At 33.4% G+C, this 22,797-nt stretch overlaps 2 protein-coding genes across 2 annotated transcripts; both read left to right on the forward strand.

The window, feature by feature from the left end:
* The first annotated feature begins 2,378 nt into the window (after positions 1–2,378).
* On the forward strand, positions 2,379–7,857 carry LOC129455994 (H-2 class I histocompatibility antigen, alpha chain-like). The gene is made up of 6 exons (XM_073858627.1): positions 2,379–2,573; positions 2,802–3,041; positions 4,158–4,424; positions 5,600–5,872; positions 6,030–6,197; positions 6,296–7,857. Exons 1-6 carry the CDS (start codon positions 2,489–2,491, stop codon positions 6,385–6,387), a joined length of 1,125 nt encoding a protein of 374 aa, XP_073714728.1. The 5' UTR covers positions 2,379–2,488; the 3' UTR covers positions 6,388–7,857.
* Positions 7,858–10,559: 2,702 nt separating this feature from the next.
* Positions 10,560–21,734, forward strand: LOC129455392 (zinc transporter ZIP4-like). Its single transcript, XM_055220106.2, has 12 exons — positions 10,560–10,798; positions 11,527–11,847; positions 12,123–12,321; positions 14,141–14,259; positions 14,418–14,589; positions 14,937–15,109; positions 17,298–17,468; positions 17,985–18,074; positions 18,153–18,207; positions 18,299–18,451; positions 21,142–21,329; positions 21,507–21,734. The coding sequence occupies exons 1-12, from the start codon at positions 10,598–10,600 to the stop codon at positions 21,633–21,635; spliced, it is 1,971 nt and encodes a 656-aa protein (XP_055076081.2). The 5' UTR covers positions 10,560–10,597; the 3' UTR covers positions 21,636–21,734.
* Positions 21,735–22,797: the final 1,063 nt, after the last annotated feature.

Here is a 22,797-nt window from a genome sequence, read left to right on the forward strand (position 1 = left end):
GTTCTGCCATAGCCATCACAGTTCCCTGACCTGAACTATACAGAAAATGACTGAAGATGAGAGAGCAGCAACATATGAAGCGTCTGGAGATATTCTGTATGAAGGAATAATCTAAGATCACCTGCCATGAATTCTTCAACCTTACCAGACATTATAATACAAGACTCTGAGCTCTTATCCTTGCAGATGGAGGTAGAAAAGAGGATTAAATGAAGAGGGTTCAAAAATTGTCGCCAACATCTATTTGAGAAAACCATTTTAGTATGATGTGATTGTCCCCCACTTTCAAATATTTTTATCAATGAATTGTGATTTTTTTTTAATTAAAGCTTAAAATGAGAAACATTGTAGATTTATCTTCAGAGCTCTCTTTTTGCTCATATTTACTAAGGGTGCCAATATTTTTGTGCACAACTCTGTATGTGTATAAAATACCACGAGGTGGCGCCAAGTCATCGTTCGCTGTTTTGGAGAAGGACGGTACGAGTGAGTGAGTGAGTGATTGATTGATTAGTAACATAAAATAACTTGTATGTGAGATTACATCAGCCTGCGATAAAGATTTTCATTATTTATAATGACATTTTTTTTCTATTTTTCACATTTTTTTACTTTATTAAATATTTGCAATACAAACATTACAAACACACACACACACACACACACACACACACACAAATTAAGTCATTAATACAGAAACCACAAATATTTGACAAGAACAGAGCCAGGGGGAGTTTCAAATGAATACATTAAAGATAGAGCATAAATAAAAGGTTTTAGCAGCCTTCTTATTTTTTGAATTTTGGATGGATTTGATGTACTGCTCTTTTATTGCTCCTTACCAAAAGCAATAAAAGAAGGTTTACTAAATTTGGCTTTATGAATATGATATTTCCCTAAAATTATCAATAGATTAAGTAAATTTCTTTCTGTTTTTTACTTTTGTTATCATGGAAACAAAACAGTACATTTTTCCAAAACAATAAAATAAGTTTAAGAGTAATATATCGGGACAGATCTTTCCAGAAAGTAATGGGGTGGGGACCTTGCCTACTGTTTCTGGACATATTCCACAAAAAGAACAGTTAACACATATGTCAAGCTTAAACCTAAGAAGATAGGATAATACTTATGTATGATTTTGAAAGAGACTTCTCTTACTTTATTTGTAGGAGGTATTTATAAGGAAGATTCCATATATTTCCCCAATTAAGGTCAACACACTCATCAAACATTTGAATGATAGGATCAATATGCAATTGTCGTCATATACCTGGGAAGCAATTTTTAAAGAAAATATATGGCATTAAACTTTAAACTTTATAACTAAAGTTTGAAAAATAAGATCACGGCCCCTTAAAGGGGCCATGGCACAAGACTTTTTTAAGATGTGAAATAAATCTTTGGTGTCCCCAGAGCACAGAGCTCAAAATACCATATAAATAATTTATTATAATATGTTAAAATTGCCACTTTGTAGGTGTGAGCAAAAATGTGCTGTTTTGGGTGTGTCCTTTAAAATGCAAATGAGTTGATGAAATTCAAACACTGATCACAATGATGGTGGTTTGTTGCAATTAAAACTCAATTGTGCTTTTGTCTGCACTAAATGTCAGTGCTGTGATTGGATAGTGAAGATTAAGGGGCGGTATTATTACAGTTATTACATCATAAGGAGAGCCAAATTTCAACAACCTATTTTTTCATGTGCTTGTAGAGAATGGTTTCCCAAAACGAAGTTACTGGGTTGATCTTTTTCATATTTTCTTCTAGGTTAATAGAAGCACTGGGGACCCAATCATAGCACTTAAACATGCGTGGAAAAAGTCCGATTTTCATGCCATGGCCCCTTTAAAGAATATAATCACTTATGGATCGGAGAGATTGTTTCGTTATTTAAAAAAAAAACAAACAAGAACATTTATTTATGCGTTTACTTATTTTTGACAAATAATCGCTTGTTCACACTAGTAGGTTGGCGTCATGCCCGTTCATGCAGTTTTTTTTACCCAGATAGATTTTGAATGCAACCTCCAAATCAAAGAAACGTCATTAAAAATGTAAATATGATACCAATAAGTTATTATTCTGATTGATTGAATTAATTAATATAAACATTTGATATGAAAGTTAGTAAACACATTTATTTTGCTGGGTTTTACATGAAGGCAGGGGGTTCCGATTGTGGGTAATCTTTTTTTAATGTTTGTGTATGCACAAAGTTGGTGCTTAAATACTAAAAAAGTACTAAAAACAGGGTGGGGTTGGTTCTGTCTAGATGGGATACATCGATCATGTCGCGAGATTTTGGGTTTGGTTCGATAGTATGGTTGGTGGTAGGATTAGGATGAAAACAGCGCTCATCCGGCGAGATTTAATGAGATTGGTGAAATCTATGGGTGGGACAAATTCTTTTAAAGTAACGTTAAAGCAACTTCACGTCGAGTATACAGTATGGCGTAGCTTTATTTAAAAACATTTTGCGGTTATGAAGTTGCCGGTGTACGTGAAGTGGATCTTTAAAATGTTCATTGCGTTTGTATTGTTTGTGCACTTTCGTCCTGCTTATTGTGGTAAGAAACTCAAAGTCGTCAGATGCTATTATGCTATTGTAGCACATTACTCTAATTATAAAACGATCTGTAAAAAAGCACGACTGCGTAACGTACAGTAAAACTGAATGCAGAATAACACCTGTTGATCGACTTAACGTTATATTTGTTTAGTTTGTCTTTACACTAAGTAATTTAAACATTTTTAAAGCTTTTTTTGTGACTTTCTTTTTCGTTTTTCTTCCACAGAACGACACTACCTCCAGTATGTATACACCGTTACCTCATCTGGTCCTGTGTACAGTGCTGTGGCATTGTGTGATGATATCCAGATATCTCACTACTGTGATAAAACACGAATCTGGATAAGAGACACTGATCTGAGTGCAGATGATTGGAGGTCTGGTCCTCTAGAGCCACATGAGTCTAGAGATTGGTTTCTAAATCTACTCTATACTCTGACAAACTGTACAAACTCCAAGTGTCCAGGTGAGTCTAGGTTAGGATTAACGTTAATTCTCTTCAGGTATATATATGGGTGATTCTCACGAAACCATTAAAACACCACGGCACTAATGATTTTAGCTTTAAAATGTGTAATATAGTAACATTAAAAAGCATCAGAATTAACACAATACTGTGTTCTACCTTGCACAATGTGTGATTTCAACATAAGAATTTATAATTGGAAATTTTATCTCATTTTCTGCTGAAATTCTCATTACCGCAATGTGTCCAGCTGTGTTTGAACATGCGTTATGTTGTAATTTAATCAAATTAACACAAAAATATTAAGAAAAAAAATAAATGGATGTTTTGCTAGACTACTTTAGATGACAGAAAAAATATTTACTGAATATTCATGTATAATAATAATGAAGAAAAATTAGGAAAATGATGTGTCCATGCCTGATGTTCTCATCCTCCGCAACACTTTTTGAGAACAGTTTAAGCACACATACAGAATTTTAATAAAGTTTGATTTTGAGTGACCAAGCACATGGACCAGTTACTTCAAGATGGCTACCAGGTAAGATCTTTTTTTTACAGTTCATTTGAAATATTGTCTTGTCAGAATGCTTACACGACATTTTGATTATCATTACCGCAACAGATGCTTATTAAATGTTAATTTAATTAATAGAAGCATAATACTTTGATTTTAAATGCATGTGCAGAATCTCCAAATTATGTTCCTTCAGGTTTGTCATGTCATTTTGAAAATATGTCAGTTTTGATGTTTTCTGACTGTTGCGGTAATGAGATTTTTTAGGACTAATTTTTTTAATTATGTAACAAAAAGTGTTAAATGATAAGTAAAAGTTTTTAAATTAATGTTCCCATTTACTCCAGACTACTGTTTTTCAATGTCTGGTGGGAAAAAAGTAAATTTAAGCAATTTTTACATTTTCATGCTTGACATTTTTAAAACCAAGTTTTCGTGAGAATCAATCACCCATATATGGGTGTAGTTATTCATGTTTAAGATCCGTGGCCAGTTGCATAAACCTTTAAGACTAGTCTTAAAAGTTAGTCACACAGTCTTAATGTCACAACTATGTTTATGCAACCGGTCACTGATCAGTTATTGTGCTGTGTTTTTAGAGCTTCACACATTACAGAGGAGAACTGGCTGTGAAGTGATGAAGTCTTTAAGTGGAGAAGTAGAGAGTCAGACAGCCTATGATGAATATGGATTTGATGGAGTGGAGTTTATTTACTTGAATATTAATACAATGCAATGGATGGCAAACAGTCTTAGTGCAGAGGAAATCAAAATGAAGTGGGACATGAATACAGGTCGCATCGAGTACCTCAGATCATATCTCAACCAATGCATGACCTGGCTTTCAACATATAATTCAACAAAGAGTAAGTGTTAATAATGTTGTTTTGTTTCCGTTATTAAAAATCTTTTTACTTAGCTTTGTTTCTGTACAGTACATAAAAAAGGAAACTTTACAACAGCGGTTCTCAAACTTTTTTGACAGTTCTCAAACAGTTTTATGACATTTTATTAAATACATCAAGTCATCATAAATCATTTCATTCTATGTAATTAAACCTCAGAAAGATAGAGCTACCAACCAACAGAACTACATTGTTTAATTCAAATTCTAAGTTTGAGATTGTTTTGTAATGAATTTTCTTTGGGGTGGGTGTGAAGAGATGCCCCTTACACGAATGAGTGGGGCACACTGAAAAATTCACTCTTTGTGATTAAAGTCTTTTGAATAGCATGTTGTGTTTAGACTATAATGCTTAAAAAATGTGTTAAACTTTGATTGTTTACTTGTGTACTGAATTATTATTTACATTTATTACACGGCTCTCTGGAATGCTTGATTCTGATTGGTCAGTTGAGACATTTGCAGGTTCGTTCTTTTCAAATAATAACCACTCCAAAGTAATAACGCATAGCCGGACTACTTGTATGTTTTAAATCCCTCCGCGCCAACAAAGATTACTGTTTGGCGCCATCTTGTGACAAACACTGGACAACCACAATTAAGAATGGAAAATTTTGACATTAATTTTAACATGTACGGAAAAAACAAAACATTTAAACAGTGGATAGAAGAATGAACAACGACAAGACACAGACAGCTTACTGAGACTGAACTTGACAAAAAAGAGCATGACAGCTACGAAGCCAACACTCACAAAACTACAGAATGGGCATTAAAACTTCTCAAAGACTGGCTAAAAGAGAAAAAATGGTTTGAAGCAGAGGATCTTAATAAGGTATTACGATCATTTTATGCATCTGTGCAAGTTTCGCGGAAGGATAAAAATGTTAATTTAAAACAAATATGCCAATAAAATGTTTCAAATTCATATTAATGTCCAGTTTTTTTTCTTATGTGGCAAGTAGCCGTGTAATAAGCGGGATAATGTAGAGGCAGCCGGTAGTTATTGGGAAAAAAGCCCCTTCAGTGTGGTACAAGACCCTCCGTTTCGCGTCGGGTCCTGATCACACTGTCAGGGCTTATTTCCCAATAACTACCGGCTGCCTCTACATTATCCCTTACTTATTTACTCTGCAGGTCCACCCAAAATTGACATGTTTGCAATTGAAGCTCATCATGATCGCCGCAAGCTAAATCTGACCTGTATGGCCACCAGCTTTTATCCCAAAGAGATAAAGATTGATATAACACTAAATGGCATTAAACTTGAATCCTTATACAGTACTGGAGTCAGACCAAACCATGACAACACCTTTCAGATAAGAACCACTGTGGAAATAAACAGAGAAGATAAAGACGGTTTGGAGTGTCATGTTACTCACAGCAATCAAACACTAAGAACAAAATGGGGTAAATATGATCACATTTACTTTTCTAATAAAACTAAACATTTCATGCACCTTTACAATCTTCGTACTGGTTTATTATTGTACGTACTTATACTGAGGGCTTTGGATTTAAATGATAAACTAGGAAAAATCGAATGTTGTTTGTTGCTTTTCTGCAGATGGAAATTGCAAAAACTGCCCTGAATCATCGATAACACATGTTATAGTGTTCGTTACTCTGGCAATTGTACCTGCTGCACTTTTCATTATCCTGTGTGTCTCCAGAAAGAAGAAAGTGAAAAATTGCAATTTAGTTAATATTGCTTTAACTGGAGTCTTTAACAAATGTATGTAAAACATTCATTAACCTATTTATTGAAGATTAGTTTAATATTTTTTATTATGTAATAATAATTTTGAATATTCTCTACATTTCACAATATAGCCTCTGGGTCAGATGAAGAACATCCAGGTCAATTAGAGGGGATGCAACAACTCAATGGAAGTCTGACCAATCAAAACACTGATACAAATTGAGGAGGTAATGAAATGCAGACTTTACCTGGATGTCTGGTAGCTTTAGTTGTAACTAAATTGATATTTTTTCTCCCTTTCACTGATTCTTTGGATCTGTGAAAGTGTTTTGAGTTCTGGACAACAAAAGTATTATATTATATTGTACTCTCGTACAGTTTGTATTGTATATTCAGGAGATCAATGAAAAATATTGTTGTGATATCATTAGGCAAGTCAATTGATAATTTTCCTCATGTTGTGTTTTAAACATTTAAAACTATGTTTCATGGGTTCAGAAAAAACTAAAACAAAAACTAAAGCACATTTTTATTGGAACCAACTACTCCGCTGAGTACCGGGTTCTTAATTCCTTTTGCATCTCACGCCCAGTTGCAAGTGCTCTGCAATTTTAGACTGGATCCTAGAGCCCCGGGCGGTGGGCCTCTATCAGTTCCCTCGCACACATAACAGCAGCTTTTATAGCACCAAATATTTCTGTTATATCCAAACTGTAGACCAACCTTTCTTCATATCCGTACTTGCTCTATCCTTTATTCATTAATTTAAGGTGCTTCCTAGCATGAGCTGCTCTCAACCCTAATCTAAACTAATGCCGTTAAAATGAATTTACATTAATGCAATATTCATGTGTTAATTTTGACAGCCCTCCATTATGTAAGCAAAATCAACAGTGATAATCCGTTTGGTTTCTTTCTTTGACATACGTGTAGTGTGTGCATGACAGCCCAAATTTTGCCTCATAGCCCTAAACGTCTAGGCTGCGTTAGACATCTTTTAAATGCAAAATTGCTTGCTGGGTAAATGGCACCAGCTAAATTGATGGGCAAGAAGAATATATGCTATGCAATATTATCCATTATGCAATATGCTATTTTTTATCGAACAACTTTGCTGTATTTTGTGCATTAATGTTTTCTTGCACTGTTTTTATATTAGTAATTTTGTACATTTTTGTTGTTGTTTTATATTTTTTTACTACCACATTCTCTGTGCTTCTGTATGAAATCACATCTGAGCTGACAAAATCATTCAGGACCCCTCTCAAAACCCAGTCCACTACCTCTTTAAACTTGTGCCATCTGGTCGTCATTACAGAGCACCCAAAACTAGAACAGCGAATCATTTCTTTCCTCTACCTCCCGCTGGTTAAAAACATTTCCGATAAACACATAATAATGCTGACGACTAGGAATGCACAAAAAATGTCATTGCGTAATATGCTGCTATGCTAATTGTAATGACGACAGATTGGGTTGAGAGAGGGCACACTCTCAGTCGATGTTTGGACTTACTGTTTTATACCATTGTTTTGCCCTTGTATCCGTTCTCTCTGTGTTTAGGATTATCTTGTGTGCGCAATATATAATGCTGCTCTCGTGACTCTTAGTTGTCACAAGTGAACACTGTGTACTGTATACTCGTTGGAGAGGTTGTGAGTTAGGTACGCAGGTCAATATGATATCCTCATATTGACAAGAGAATTTTTTTTTATGTTTTTCCTGCATAAAAGTAGACACTATAATAATATCGCTAAACATTTCTGTTATACTTGAAAAAAAATTCATATTAAACATTGTTTGCTTCAGGCAACATTGTAGCACAGGGAACTTAAAGAAACCGTATGTAGGATTGTGGCCAAAACTGTTATTGCAATCACACAACTGGTGGCCAATACACAAAATGACAACATAAACATCAGTTGAGGGTTGCAACTCCACTTTTTAAATGACAATATCACTGACAACAGTGGTCTGGCCAGGATATTAAGTATTTGAAATGAAAATGATTTCTTAATGTCTAATGACATATCAGGGCCATTTTATGAAGATAAAAGTTTTTAATGTATTACATATTTCTTATCTAATAAAGTATTACTGAAAATGGGAGAGAATATAGCACAAAGCAGCTAAATAGATCATGTGAAGATTTTCATTGAACGGTATTTGAATTCACCTTCCTTGAGATAGGATTGACCAATCAATTAGGCATCTAGGGATCTAAACAATATTTATATTGTGTTTATTTTATTATGTCTTTTTTGAATGATTTGTGCCTTGTCATTGTTTCTGTTTGTTCTAGATTTTGTAACCCAAATAAATCTTGTATGTGTATGAATGCAGCTGTCAATAAAATACATTTTCAAACTGATTTATTTTGGTCAGCACTCATCCAACTATGCTGGGTTATACCGGCGGTTTCCCGGACCAGAATTAGCTTAATCCAGGACTAGGCCTTAGTTTAATTAGGAAATATAACTAGTTTGGACAAACATGCCTTACTAAAAACATTACCTGTGTGCATTTTGAGGTAAAACAAAGGGCACTGATGTATTTCAATATTCGTCAGTGAAAGTAGTTTTCCGTTTGGACAGCTCTTACATTTATTTTAGTCTAGGACTAGTCTAATCCATGTCTGGGAAACCGCCCCAAAATGTCCTACAGTATGTTTATATTAAAACACCCTCTTTAAAGGCAGGGTATCTGATTTGATCCAGAAACATTTTTAGTTATGCTGGTTAGATTTATTGCAACGTTTCGATCTTTCGATCTTCAATAGATGTTTTGATGCCTGAAGAAGATCGAAAGATCGAAACGTTGCAATAAATCTTTTCAATTTTTTGCAAGTGGATAGTGTGCGGGACCTCTCTTTTTTATCTGTCTATTTGGACTTTCGAGTCCTTTTTTCCCACGCACCTATCGCACACAGGTGTGCGACGTTTAAGTGATTGATAGTTATGCTGGTTAAAAATCTCCTCACATCCTGATAGCAATCATTATGTGAAGTTTTCTAAATGTATTTGTATAAATATGTCATCTGTAAAAGGCGTAGGACCAGAAAATGTTCAACAAATCTGACTCAACGCAATAATTTTGGACATGCAATTTTTGCTCCTCCTCTGTGAACGTGTTTTGCATGACCTGTTCACGCAGATATCATACGTCATCAGCGTGTTCACGTGCGCTCACCTCCCCTCTGTAAACAGAGGCACAGGAGCCTCAAAATAAAAGACATCTTCCTAAACAACAACGGCAAAAACTACCTGGATTAGCAAAGAGCAAAAACATGAATTAACATCGATAACTTTACTGCTTTTCCCCAAGATGGAAACAGCTGTGGTAGGCAAAGGGTCTGGCGTCGTTGCACTGTTTCTTTTGGTAAGGTAGATACATGGTAATGGTATGATTTTTATTTATACTGATTCAGATAGTTTATTTTGATGAAACATTGTGTTGCTTACGTGCTGTATCTAATTCTGATTTAAAGCAGTTGTTTATGATGGTTATTTTGGTAATGTTATTCACTTGGTACTCGTGAATGAGACATGAATGGGCTTCTAGTCTGTGTGGTCATGTGTTTTGGAGGAGGCGTGGCTTTGGATGGTGATTTGAGTGCTAGTAGGCTAAAGTTATAATTTTTTTTTAAATCAGGCACCCTGCCTTTAAAAATGTTGATTTTTTTTATTAGCACAAGTGTCACTTAACATTTCCCCGCCATTGACGAGTTATCTCGTCAATTAAGAAAAACATTTGCATGAAAAATTGTGTTCCTGATGAGTTTTTATGGTAATCTGCAATACGATTATTCACTAGATGCCACATCTCACTTACCCAATTTATAAAAAAAACTGAAGCAAATTTTTTTTATTAATTTTACACTTCGTGTATGTTTTTGATAATTGTTCTGAATTTGTGAAATGTTTCACAAAAATGCAATTATTTCAGCTTTTTGCTAAAAAAATATTTTTGAAGAAAAATACCCATATTTAAGAGTTTATAAGCAGAGAAAAAATATAGATATGATCATGGTTTTTTTTTTTTCGTTTTGTTTGTTTGTTTGGAAGCAGAGGGTCTGTTCTTTCATTTGATATATTTGTGTTCTTATACATTTTTAGAAAAGAAATTCCTGGAAGGCACTTTGTGAAAAATCAACTTTTGTTGAAAAACAACTTTTGTGAAAATTTCAAAAAATGATGGCAGGTTAACATCTTTAGGATATGAAAAATAACTAATTTAGATAAAATGAGATGATGCAAAAATAATTACACAAAAAATGTTGATCTTACGACCCTATAATGTCTGGGGGGTGCTCTTCTTTCCAACCCTCTTCTGTTGACCAATCAGAGACCAGTATGAGATACCTGCAGGTATAAAACTCCACCTGTCTCTCTCACTCTTACATCAGTACAGTAAACTAACAGAGCTCATAGATTATGAAGGCTGGAGGTGTTTTTGTCCTCTGTGTCTTCTGCTTCATTCTCTTCAGTGGAGTCTGTGGTCAGATGAAGGACATTTACATGAAGATTGTGGATCTGGTGGCTCCAGGTGAGAAGATCCTCACAGAAGATGCGCTTCGTTGGATTTGTGATCAACTTGAGAAACGTGTGCAGTGCTCAGATGTGTCCTGTGAAAAGGTAGAGCTCATGAATATTATTATATATCTTAAGTTTATTGAATAAGTTTATTAAGTTTATGGGTCAATGACATGATGTTAATTTATTTTGTGTCTGTAAGGTTCAATTAAATGTAAAAGGGTTAAAATTTTAAAATAAATACATACTTTTTTTCAAGTCTAAAATTTCTGGTTTTGAAAGAATTGGGGGATAATTGCAAAAATGTCAATATGGTGTAACCGGTCTTTGGCAGTTAGTGTAACTAGTATTTTTTAAAATGAAAATATTAATATATTAATTTAAGATGTGGAATAAAATATAATCATCTAGTTTTAACATAAATACACTATGTGAATTGAAATAAACCAGATGCATGCTTTTTAAAACATGTTCTTTAAAAATATTTTTGAATTTCTCATCTTCCCAATCGTTTTTGGCACTGACCCCATATGCAAGTTCTCAAAGCTCATTCGATACAAAATAGATTAAATGGATTGTTAATGATTTCATTCATGTTCTTATGAAAAGTTAATCCTGTTAAAGTTTGACTCATTTGGGATTCACTAGTTAAAGATTTATCAACATAATGATTAACATCTATTTATTTCTCAATTATAAATTAACTAAGCCACTCCATTACGACAATGAAAATGCACATTGTCCATTGTATAGTGAGATCCTGTCTCTCTCTCTCTCTCTCTCTCTCTCTCTCTCTCTCTCTCTCTCTCTCTCTGTGTATGTGTATGTAGTGTCTCTCTGTATCTGGTCTGTCTCAGCTCTTGAGTAACTCCAGTAGTTCAGATGGTCTTCAGATGGAGGAGTTCTTCATGATCTCTGCTGGTCTCTGTTTGTATCTGAGCTCTCCAGCGGAGACCTGCAGGGCCGTACGTGAGGGCCGATGGGGTGCGGAGACCGAACACTTCATCCAAACAACTTTAGGGCACGGTAACCATGACAACGACACCATCAGCAGCCATCATCCCCATGCTGATGTCAGCATCACAGAATATGAGAGTTTGGAGAGATTGTTTCTCGATATAGAGAAATACTATCAGCCCGACACACATGAGGTCAGTAACATCAATTCAGTTTCAAGTCACTATAGTGTACTTTTAGTGAACTTTTATGAGCATATGCATTAAAACTTACAGTTATCAGATCCTTGATGACACGTCCTGCACTACACAGATGATTATCCAATCAAATGTCTACTAGAATAAGAATGCTCTGCCCTTTAATACAACCTCCAAATTACAGCAAGACCAATTCATGGTTTGTTGATTAAAATCCTTCAGTATGAAAACATGATTTACATCATATGGTTTTTATTTATTCCTGTTTTTAGCCCTGTTTTTCTTTGAATGATATCTTGGAGGAGAGCAGCGATCATCATGAAGATCCCACACATGTAGATTTGGATGTCGTGTTGGGAAACATCATTTATCACGTCCTGCGTGGAGACTGCATGAGAGCGAATATCCTGCCAGAGCAACAATACTTTCTGGATTACATCTTCAACCACACAGATCATCTCAGTCTACATGGTATGAAATTATAATTCTGCAGTCCCGACATATAATCACAATGACAGCTATCATTTAACCGTCTGTATGCTGTCATGGACAAAATGATATTAGTGGCTAGGGCTCAAAATCACGATTATTTTAAACGATTACTCAGATTTGAAACTTGAGTTTGGTTACATGTTTTTGGCAAAATAACTGTCTGATAATCCATCATGTAAGCAAAGTCAACAGTGCTTACAAGCTTTTTTATTTTTTTATAAACAAGGTTTTTTATTTATTTATTTGATTTCATTTGTTTTTTAGACATCTATTAAATTTCCACTTACAGTACAGCCCAAATTTTGCCTTACTTTAGCCTAGACGTCTGGGTTGTGTTTGGACCACTGATCTATATAAATGACTGGATTGCGCATAGAACGCTTGACGTAACAGCGTGAGGTGAAGCCAGCGCAGAGTTCGAGCCGCCATCTTGGTATACCCAACCGGCAGAGAGCGTCATTGACTTCCATTCAAAATCATGATCAAAATTTACCCCCTTTACAGCGTATCAGTTACACAAGGTTAATTTTTAGGATATGTGTACGTTAATTATTTGTTAACTCTGGTGTTATTTGCAATGTTTATGTTTTAATCGGGCAGGATAATGGATTTATAAAAAACCGTTAATGTGAGTGTGTCTGTTGCATTTGTTAATGACACGGGTATAAATAAAGTTTTGTTTGACATTCAGCTACACTGTGACGGTCAGCGTTATTTATCTAAATAAGTTTTTCACTTGATATGTACTGAAGATGAATGTAAATTTAGTCTTTGTGTGTAAATCTCAGTCTTGTTTTATAATTCTCATAGTTATAAATGCCTTTTTGTATCTTCTTTCAAACTTTGAATAAAAAAAAAAAAAAATTATCTAAATAAGTGTAGGTAACTTGTAAGTTTAGATAGCATAATTACAAAACTAGCAAATTATTGCATGAACATACGGTACAAAACATGATTATTTATTTAGATTTCTGAATGAGCACGTTTATTGTCATTAATACTAAATATGCTGCGGGCTGTCTGCTGATCTGATACTGTAATGAAGATGAATGTATAATAACTGATTAAAACGCAAAATGTACAACTTTCAGTAAATAACTATTTACATGCTTTGGACGTTTGTGTTGTCATAATGTACAGGGTAACTTCACATATAAAACCGAAGACGAGTAAAGTGATGTTTTATCATTAAAATCTGATAACGTCCATTGATTTAATAGAACGTTTGGGTATACCAACATGGCGGCGCTGTGGCTTCACAAGTGTGACGTCATGCGCAATCCAGTCATTTATATAGATCAGTGGTTTGGAAAAAAAAAAAAAAAAAAAAAAAGATCAGTGGTTTGGACGCCTATTAGTTGTCTTTTAAATGCAAAATTGCTTGCTGGGTCCATACATAATTGTTTTTTATAAAACACTGTTGAAATATGTATTATTGACCTTTCCAATGTCATAATTAAATGAAAATTTACATGATAAATATTTGAAGTAAACTCAGGTGTCCCTTTCACGGGATGGCCCTTGGTAATTTAAAGATGTTTTTCTGATTTCTTGGTTCTTTAAAGCAAATAGTTGTTTTCAAAATACAAAAAGCTTAATTTGATTGAAAACTTTAAGCTTCATGTTCTTTATACAAAAGTTTAATTGTCTATAATGTTGGATGATGTGACATGGCCAGCAGCAGTCACAGTTTAACACACAATGATGCTCTTTATATCTGTTGACTTTATAAATGTTGCATTTGCTGTAATCCTGATACATTGTGACATTTATTTGCAATGAAATCATTCTTACTCAGATTTTGAAGAGCTTGTGAAGACCCTGAATCTGGGTGGGGTGGATCATGATGATGATGATGATAATCACGAGCACAGCAGACACACAGATCATCATCATGACCACACAAACTGGGACTCTGTAAAATCCCTCCATTACTCTCTATCATCACACATGACATGCACATCTCATATATTCATTTAGAAATATTCATTATTATTTATAAAACAAAACTACAAATAAGCTTCAAACTAAATGGTTTGCTATGTGTAGATTATTTTGTGTTGTTTTGCACGTAGACATGTTTTAGTGCCATAGACCTGCTGAGGATCCACCATCTGAACTCTTCAACACTGACCAGAGATCAGTTCACCCAGCTCAGCCCTGCACTGATTCAGCAGATCATCAGTAATAGCTGTTCTGAGATCAGTCTGAGTGCCTTAATACCTGACTCTCTGAGCACAGCCGAAAGTGAGTCGTCCACACCTTTTAAAGTACATTTAAGCATTTGTGAGCCTGTCTGAAATTCAGACGAATCTAAAGATGATCTTTTTAGGGGTGGGTGATTTGATATCATGATAATGATACCAATCACAGTAGAGTTTTTTTTAATAAGGTTTTTATGTTATTATGATGAAATAAGTATAATACCTAATAATATATACATATATTATATTTTTTTTTTAATTGGCATCACATCCAGGAAAAGTTGAATGATGAGTTTCTGAAGGCCGCCATGAATGCTGTAAATGTGTATAACAAACACAATTACCTTTAATTCATGTGTAAGAATGACTGAAAGAGATGTTTGTGTTTAGGATATGGATACGCCACCCTGGCGAACCTCATCATCTGTCTGATGGCCATGTTTGGTATGGTGGTGTTGTTATTTTCCTCCTGTAGTCAAGTGTTTGAGCTCTGTATTCAGTTCTGTATCAGTCTGGCTGTGGGTTCGCTGACGGGTGATGCTCTGTTACATCTCATCCCATCGGTAAGTAAAACTTTACCTGTCTACAGAACATCTGACCATAAAATGTCATCAATACTAAATGTCATGGCAATGCTGCTAAAGCTTTTTTCTAAATCTTTTAAACAGTGACTTTTAGCAACTGATGTCTATGTGATATTTAGTGGATGTATGAAGTAGTTTCTTGTCAAGTTCACACAGGTCAGGTGTCCAGCAGATCAAAAGAGTTCAGTAACTGTAAATCATCTCATACAGCAAATAACTACAAAAAAATTTCATTTAAAAATAGATTTAGTTTTAACCTTCATATATTAGCATATATTTCAAAATGTATTTCAGGGGCAACAAATACATTTTCTAATTTTACAACATATATGACAAAAAAAGTGTATTTTTCATCTGGAAAAATATATAAGTTTGTATAAAATGTATAAAGTATAAGTATATTTTTGCAGTTATATAGAAATATATTTAAATCATTTGGTAATTTTTTTCAAAATATACAGAAAATGGCCAAAAGAAAAATTTGTGAAAAAAACATTTGGCAAAAATATTTCAAAATATACAGAAAATTGCCAAAAATATTGGTGAAAAAACATTTGGTAAAAATATTTCAAAATATACAGAAAATGGCCAAAAAATATTGGTGAAAAAAACATTTGGTAAAAATATTTCAAAATATACAAAAAACGGCCAAAAGAAAAATTGGTGAAAAAAAACATTTGGTAAAAATATTTCAAAATATACAGAAAATGACCAAAAGAAAAATTGGTGAAAAAAAAAAATTTGGTAAAAATATTTCAAAATATACAGAAAATGGCCAAAAAATATTGGTGAAAAAAAAATTTGGTAAAAATATTTCAAAATATACAGAAAATGGCCAAAAGAAAAATTGGTGAAAAAAAACATTTGGTAAAAATATTTCAAAATATACAAAAAATGGCCAAAAAATATTGGTGAAAAAAAACATTTGGTAAAAATATTTCAAAATATACAAAAAATGGCCAAAAAATATTGGTGAAAAAAACATTTGGTACAAATATTTAAAAATATACAGAAAATGCCCAAAAAATATTGGTGAAAAAAAACATTTGGTAAAAATATTTCAAAATATACAAAAAAAATGGCCCAAAAATTGGTGAAAAACATTGTTAAAAATAATTCAAAATATACAGAAAATGGCCAAAAAATATTGGTTAAAAAAACATTTGGTAAAAATATTTCAAAATATAAAAAATGGCCAAAAGAAAAACTGGTGAAAAAAACATTTGATAAAAATAATTCAAAATATACAAAAAATGGTCAAAAAAATATTGTTGAAAAAATGGCCATTTGGTAAAAATATTTTAAAATATACAGAAAATGCCCAAAAAATATTGGTGAAAAAAAACATTTGGTAAAAATATTTCAAAATATACAAAAAATGGCCAAAAGAAAAATTGGTGAAAAAAAAACATTTGGTAAAAATATTTCAAAATATACAAAAAATGGCCAAAAAAAAAATTGGTGAAAAAAACATTTTGTAAATATATTTCAAAATATACAGAAAATGGCCAAAAAAATATTGGTGAAAAAAACATTTGGTAAAAATATTTAAAAATATACAGAAAATGCCCAAAAAATATTGGTGAAAAAAAACATTTGGTAAAAATATTTCAAAATATGCAAAAAATGGCCAAAAAATTGGCGAAAAACATTTGGTAAAAATATTTTAAAATATACAGAAAATGGCCAAAAAATATTGCTAAAAAAACATTTGGTAAAAATATTTCAAAATATACAAAAAATGGCCAAAAAATATTGGTGAAAAAAACATTTGATAAAAATAATTCAAAATATACAAAAAATGGTCAAAAAAAATATTGTTGAAAAAATGGCCATTTGGTAAAAACATTTTAAAATATACAGAAAATGGCCAAAAATATTGGTGAAAAAAACATTTGGTAAAAATATTTCAAAATATACAAAAAAAAAGGCCCAAAAAAAATTGGTGAAAGAAAAACATTTAGTAAAAATATTTCAAAATATATTTCAGCAGACATATTTTTGACCATTTTTTAAAATGTGTTTAAAATGATATTTAAAATATTTTGCTGTATGAGATTCACAGGACTAAATGAATCATTCTGCATTATTGCTTTCATATTTCAGAATGTATTGAATAATTACATTGTGTGCGTGTGTGTGTGTGTGTGTGTGTGTGTGTGTGTAGTTTTTAGGCCTTCATTTACATGAAGACAGTGAACACCATCATCATGACCATTCAGCAGAAACCTTTAACTATGTTTACAAGCTTCTGGTGGTTGTTGGAGGCATCTACATCTTCTATCTGCTGGAAACTGTGTTCTCCATCATCACTCGACAAGATCATCATCATGACAGAGTAAGACATAAAAGACATTCAATCTAAAAGTCACAGTTGATCTTTTTGGATTATTCACATTCAAACAGTATTAATCATTAATGAAGTGAAGTATTTACCCAAAATTACAACATCTAACATTATGAACTCCAACATTATGATCCGTTAATCTGTGAAACACAAAAGTGAAGGTTGCCAAATGCTAATACAATAAACATCATTTTCATACATCCGTACTATATGACCAGGAAGAAGGTTTAGAGAAAACTCTGAATATGTGTGTCTTTGTTTGACCCAGCCATTGGTTAAAACAACCCAACGTTTTTATTATATCTTTTTAGGTTACTGACATTAAAAAGTTATGACCAGAATTGAAGTAAAAAAAAGTAGTTGACTAACTTGTAAGTCTAAGTTTATGAAACATAAATCAAAGTTTAAAAGAGTTCTTAAATGACATGAGAACTGAAGCAATGATCCAGGATCAGTCTAAATGGTAATAAATAAGATCTGAGATAAATATTTGCTGTTGTGTTGTAGGAGTCAGATCCTCATCACTGTGATCACAGTAAAGTCCTGCAGATGTTTCAGAGAAAAAGAGAAAATCAATCAAACTCACAGACTGAACTGGTGAGAAATATCAGCGCTCGATTCATCTCTCCATCTACAGTCCTGGCAGCAAGTTTTGATTTTATTATTCATTTTTAGGTGGATGGACAAAAAAACAATCACTCTTACCTGGAGTCAGTCAGTCCTAAAAGAGGTCTGAATGACATCCAAATCAATTCATGTAATGCACATTTTTTTAAACCAAAAAAACATAAAGGAAACTTTGTCTTTCTGATGTCACACAGAGCTGCGTCTGCTTCCCTATATGATCACCATCGGAGACAGCATTCATAACTTTGCTGATGGTTTGGCGGTGGGTGCAGCGTTCTCTGTGTCCTGGCGTTCGGGTCTGGCAACATCTCTGGCCGTGTTGTGTCATGAACTCCCACATGAGCTCGGTGAGAGATGACAATATCAATATAAACATACATATATAATATATAACAAGAACACTCAATGTTCTCCAAACTCATATATGGATTTTTACAAAATCATTTGATGAGCTCAGACCCGCTAAACGCTGATATTAACCAAATACTCTCGGCACGTATTATACATTCATCAAATACTTTTGCTTTAAATACCCTTAATCAAGGCCTAATGTCATTCAGAAATACAGCTTTGTTGGTAGAGTCTGATAAAAATAATCATAATTTTCAAGAAAACATGTTAGATGCACTATTATATTTTTATAAACTTAGTCCAATGTACCAATAATAATACATAATGCAAAGAAGATAATAACAAATAAAATAGAAATAAGAGAAAAGAAAAAAGAAACAGAGAAAGATTTAATTGACATGTTTATTTATTATATTGTTAAAAGTTATCATTAAGAGAATATTAACGTATCGCAAATACTACATAATACTTTATGCCATATTGTTTCCCAGTTAATCCTGCGCTCCAAACTCTCTCTCCCAAATTCAAGTAATACCCAGATTTCCTCATTTCTCCATGTTGAGACTGCCATGGATAGAAGAAACATTGCTGGTTGTCGGCTTTAAGATATACCAGCTAGCAAGTCATGGGGTGAGATCTTAAAGGTCTGTCCAAAGGGACCCACAAAAGCCTTAAAGTGATAGTTCACCCAAAAATACTAATTCTGTCATCATTTACTCATTTACAAACCTGTATATATTTTATTGTTCTGATGGACACAAAGGAAAATATTTTGAGGAATGTAAACAAACCATTCGTGAGACCCATGCACTTCCATAGTAGGAAAAAATAATACTATGGAAGTGAATGAGGGTCACAAATGGTTTGATTCACCCAACAACTTAGGATGCTTCAAGATTTCCAATTTGTTGCAGGTTTTTTTTTATTCCAGATCTGACTGTATTTTATTCTTAACTCTTTCCACGCCATTTAGAAGTTATCTTGTCAATTAAAAGAAAACATTTCCCTGCCAATGACGCTTTCCTGATGAGTTTTTACGGTAAACTGTAATTCCACTATTATCCACTAGATGGCCAATACCCAATTTATAAAAAACTGAAGCAAAAACTAATTTAAAAACATTTTACACTCTGTGTATGTTTTGATAATCGTTCTGAATCTGATCTCTAACAAAATGACTTTACTAACAAGCAGTTAGTTTAGTTTTTTGCATCAAAATTTGGTATTTTTAAAGAAACCTTCCCATATATGATAACCTTCTCACCAGAGGTAATAAAAAGAGAACAAATGTTTTTTTCCTGTTTTGTTTAAGCAGACTATCTGTTCTTTCATTTGATATATTTGTATATTTATTGAAGAAAATTTTCCTGGAAGACATTTTGTGAAACTTTGTGAAAATCACAAAAAAATTCTGGCGAGCAACTCTTTAAAAAAAGGCTGGCGGGGAATGAGTTAAGTGTCACGTAATTTTCAAAGCTAGTAGTTGAAAAACAGTGAGGAATAGATAGACCAATGTAAGTACATTTTGAAGTATGCCGTAAACTATTAGGAAGAGGACTCTTCTTCACCGTGTCATTTAAAGGAACTAAAAGGGACTTTCCCCAATTTATTTTAAATCCAGAAAAGAAGCTAAATCTGAATAAAAGACTCATAATCTGAGTCAGTAATGTCAGAAAAATAAAGGATTATGTCATCGGCATAAAGTGAAATTTTGTGATTTGTATCCTCTATCTTTAAGGGAGCACTCATATGGTCTTCTCTTATGACCTGCAGCGGTTTTAGAGATACATTTTGTGACTGATAGTTGTTTTTCATACAATATGTAAGCTATGATGAGTATGTTTTGCTATGAGTAACATAAGTACTGGATAGACGTGTTGGGGTTTCTGAGGTAAACTGTAATCTAACCACTAAAAGTCAACATTATGAACCACAAGAAAATATTAGTCATGAAACATCTTCCCCAGGAGGTTAGTTTGATGCTTTAAGGTGCTACATAGAAGATACATTCTTGGCTGTATGTTTCTATAAAAAACCTTTAACATCCAAATGAATTTTTTTAGATTATGAACGGCTATTTGAGGACTTCTTCATTTTTAAGTCTATGTTTTGTGGGGTATGAATCTGTGGGCTATGATGTAATGATGGTTTAAAGAAGCTGTAAGGTGATTGGTGGTTGCTAGACCAAGATTATGAACATCAGTCATGCTTTAAATCTGTTCAAATACAGCAGCTCGAGTCAGAAGTGTCAGCAGGTTTGTACAGTAACAGTGCTGACTTTGTCAAACTCATTTGAGTCGAGACGTCCTAGATAAACCCAGACTGATCATTTCCAGCGTTTTCTGCTTGTGCAAATGTTTGATATTTTGTGTCTCTTCTAAAGTTTCAGAAAACAGAAAAACATTATGCTGCAAAAACAATAATATTCACCTGATTTCAATGTTTTATTCAATATAAGATTAATTTTCATGGGTATGTCTCGCAAAACATGTCAAGACCATATCTTCTTGCATATTTCATATTTTGCATTAAAATGGAAAAACTGTAATGCTTTTAACTTTGTTATGCAAAATATATGAATCTTATAATGAATTCAATGTGTTCATCAGTTTTTGTTTTAGTTTAATCTTGTGCTATTCAAGTGGCAAACATGTCCTGTTTGTAAATGTAGTTTTTATTTCTGCAGGTGATTTTGCAGTGTTGATAAGCTGCGGTTTGTCTGTAAAGAAAGCTCTGTTGTTGAATGTCGGCAGTGCTCTCACGTCTTTCATTGGTTTGTACATCGCTCTGTCCGTCTCTACACATACAGACGCTCAACAGTGGATCTCTGCCCTCACCGCTGGCTTCTTTCTGTATGTTGCTCTTGCAGATATGGTACGGGTTTGTTGAATACTAGAAACCAGCATGTGTTTTTGATCATTCATTAATATGACACAGTATTAAAGTGATTAGACACATTTGTTTTATTTATACACAATGATTACTATATTTCTTTTTATGAACACAAATATTTTCAAGTGATGATTTGTTTCTGTGTGTTTTGTGATCTAGTTGCCGTCTATGGTTCATGTGGACAGTAAGAGACCCTGGCTGATGTTTCTGTTACAGAATTTGGGACTTTTGAGCGGTTGGGGGATTCTGTTGCTCCTGTCTGTATATGAAGATCAGATTGGGGTTTAATCACGTGTACATGCTAATGACATATCATGAGCCTTTAACACGATTGTTTCCTCCTGCTTATGTAAAAACTGTGACAGTCTAGATGTACGACCCAACATTAAATTAAGTTCAATGTTGTTACAATGCTAAAAACAAAGTTGTTACAGCTAAGTTAGCGGTAAATGTTTGTCCGGTCGTGGCTATTATAGATTCTTTATGCATTTCAAAAGCGAGGGTTGGGCAGTGGACTGAGTTGTTGGTTGCAATACGCAACCTCACCACTAGATGCCACTAAAATTTACACACTGCACCTTTAACAATCTCTAAACAATTGATCATTCCTCAAAATCTGTATCTTCATCTGATACAGACTCAAACATAAGATCTGTTTACACACACACAGAGCTACTGAAGGAGCTGCTCTGAGTAACAGCAAATCAGAGGAGAGCTCAACATTATTATTCATGACCCTTTCAAATAAGGTAATAATAGACAATTTTATTCCTAGGTTTGTAAATGGACATGTTAAACTGACTCTGGATCATTTTTGCACTTAATAGAGACACAAACCTTCTCTGTAATAATCTGTTAAATTGTTCTCTGATATCTACAATGCATTGTTTGTCACCTTTAACCAATATTGAGAAAGTTTGAAAACAGCGAGGTTTACATGAGCAATTTACATCACTGACGATACGACCTGTGGTTTAAAAAATCCGTTTTACAGTAAAGTGAAATTAATTTATAAACATCCTTTGAAGACAAAGTCATCTGTGAATTTAAAAAATAGATTATTAGTGAATTCTTGTTTTTTTATGTGTGATGTAATCAAAGAAATACACCAAGCTATGACAAACTAGTCAAAATAAACTGCCATAGTTATACGTGCATGGAAATGGTGTATTTGCATTTTATGATGTATAAATGTTTACTTTTATTTTAGTGTTAATAAACCAAATTAAAACATAACACTGACCTACAGTTCTTGTATAAAATATTTCTATTTGTTAGTTTCAGTCATAAATCAGCATGTGTCAGTCCCAGCATTCACAGCTCACTCAGGGTTATAAAAGGTGCAGTTGTGTTACATCAGTTTGTGCTGTGACAGATCTGAAATTACCAGCTTACGTGTTAAAAACAGTGTTAAAACTAGTCATTTGATCCATGAGTCAAAGTTTAAATA

The sequence above is a fragment of the Misgurnus anguillicaudatus genome, chromosome 20 (assembly GCF_027580225.2).
Source record: "Misgurnus anguillicaudatus chromosome 20, ASM2758022v2, whole genome shotgun sequence".
In the NCBI taxonomy this organism is placed as follows: Eukaryota; Metazoa; Chordata; class Actinopteri; order Cypriniformes; family Cobitidae; genus Misgurnus; species Misgurnus anguillicaudatus.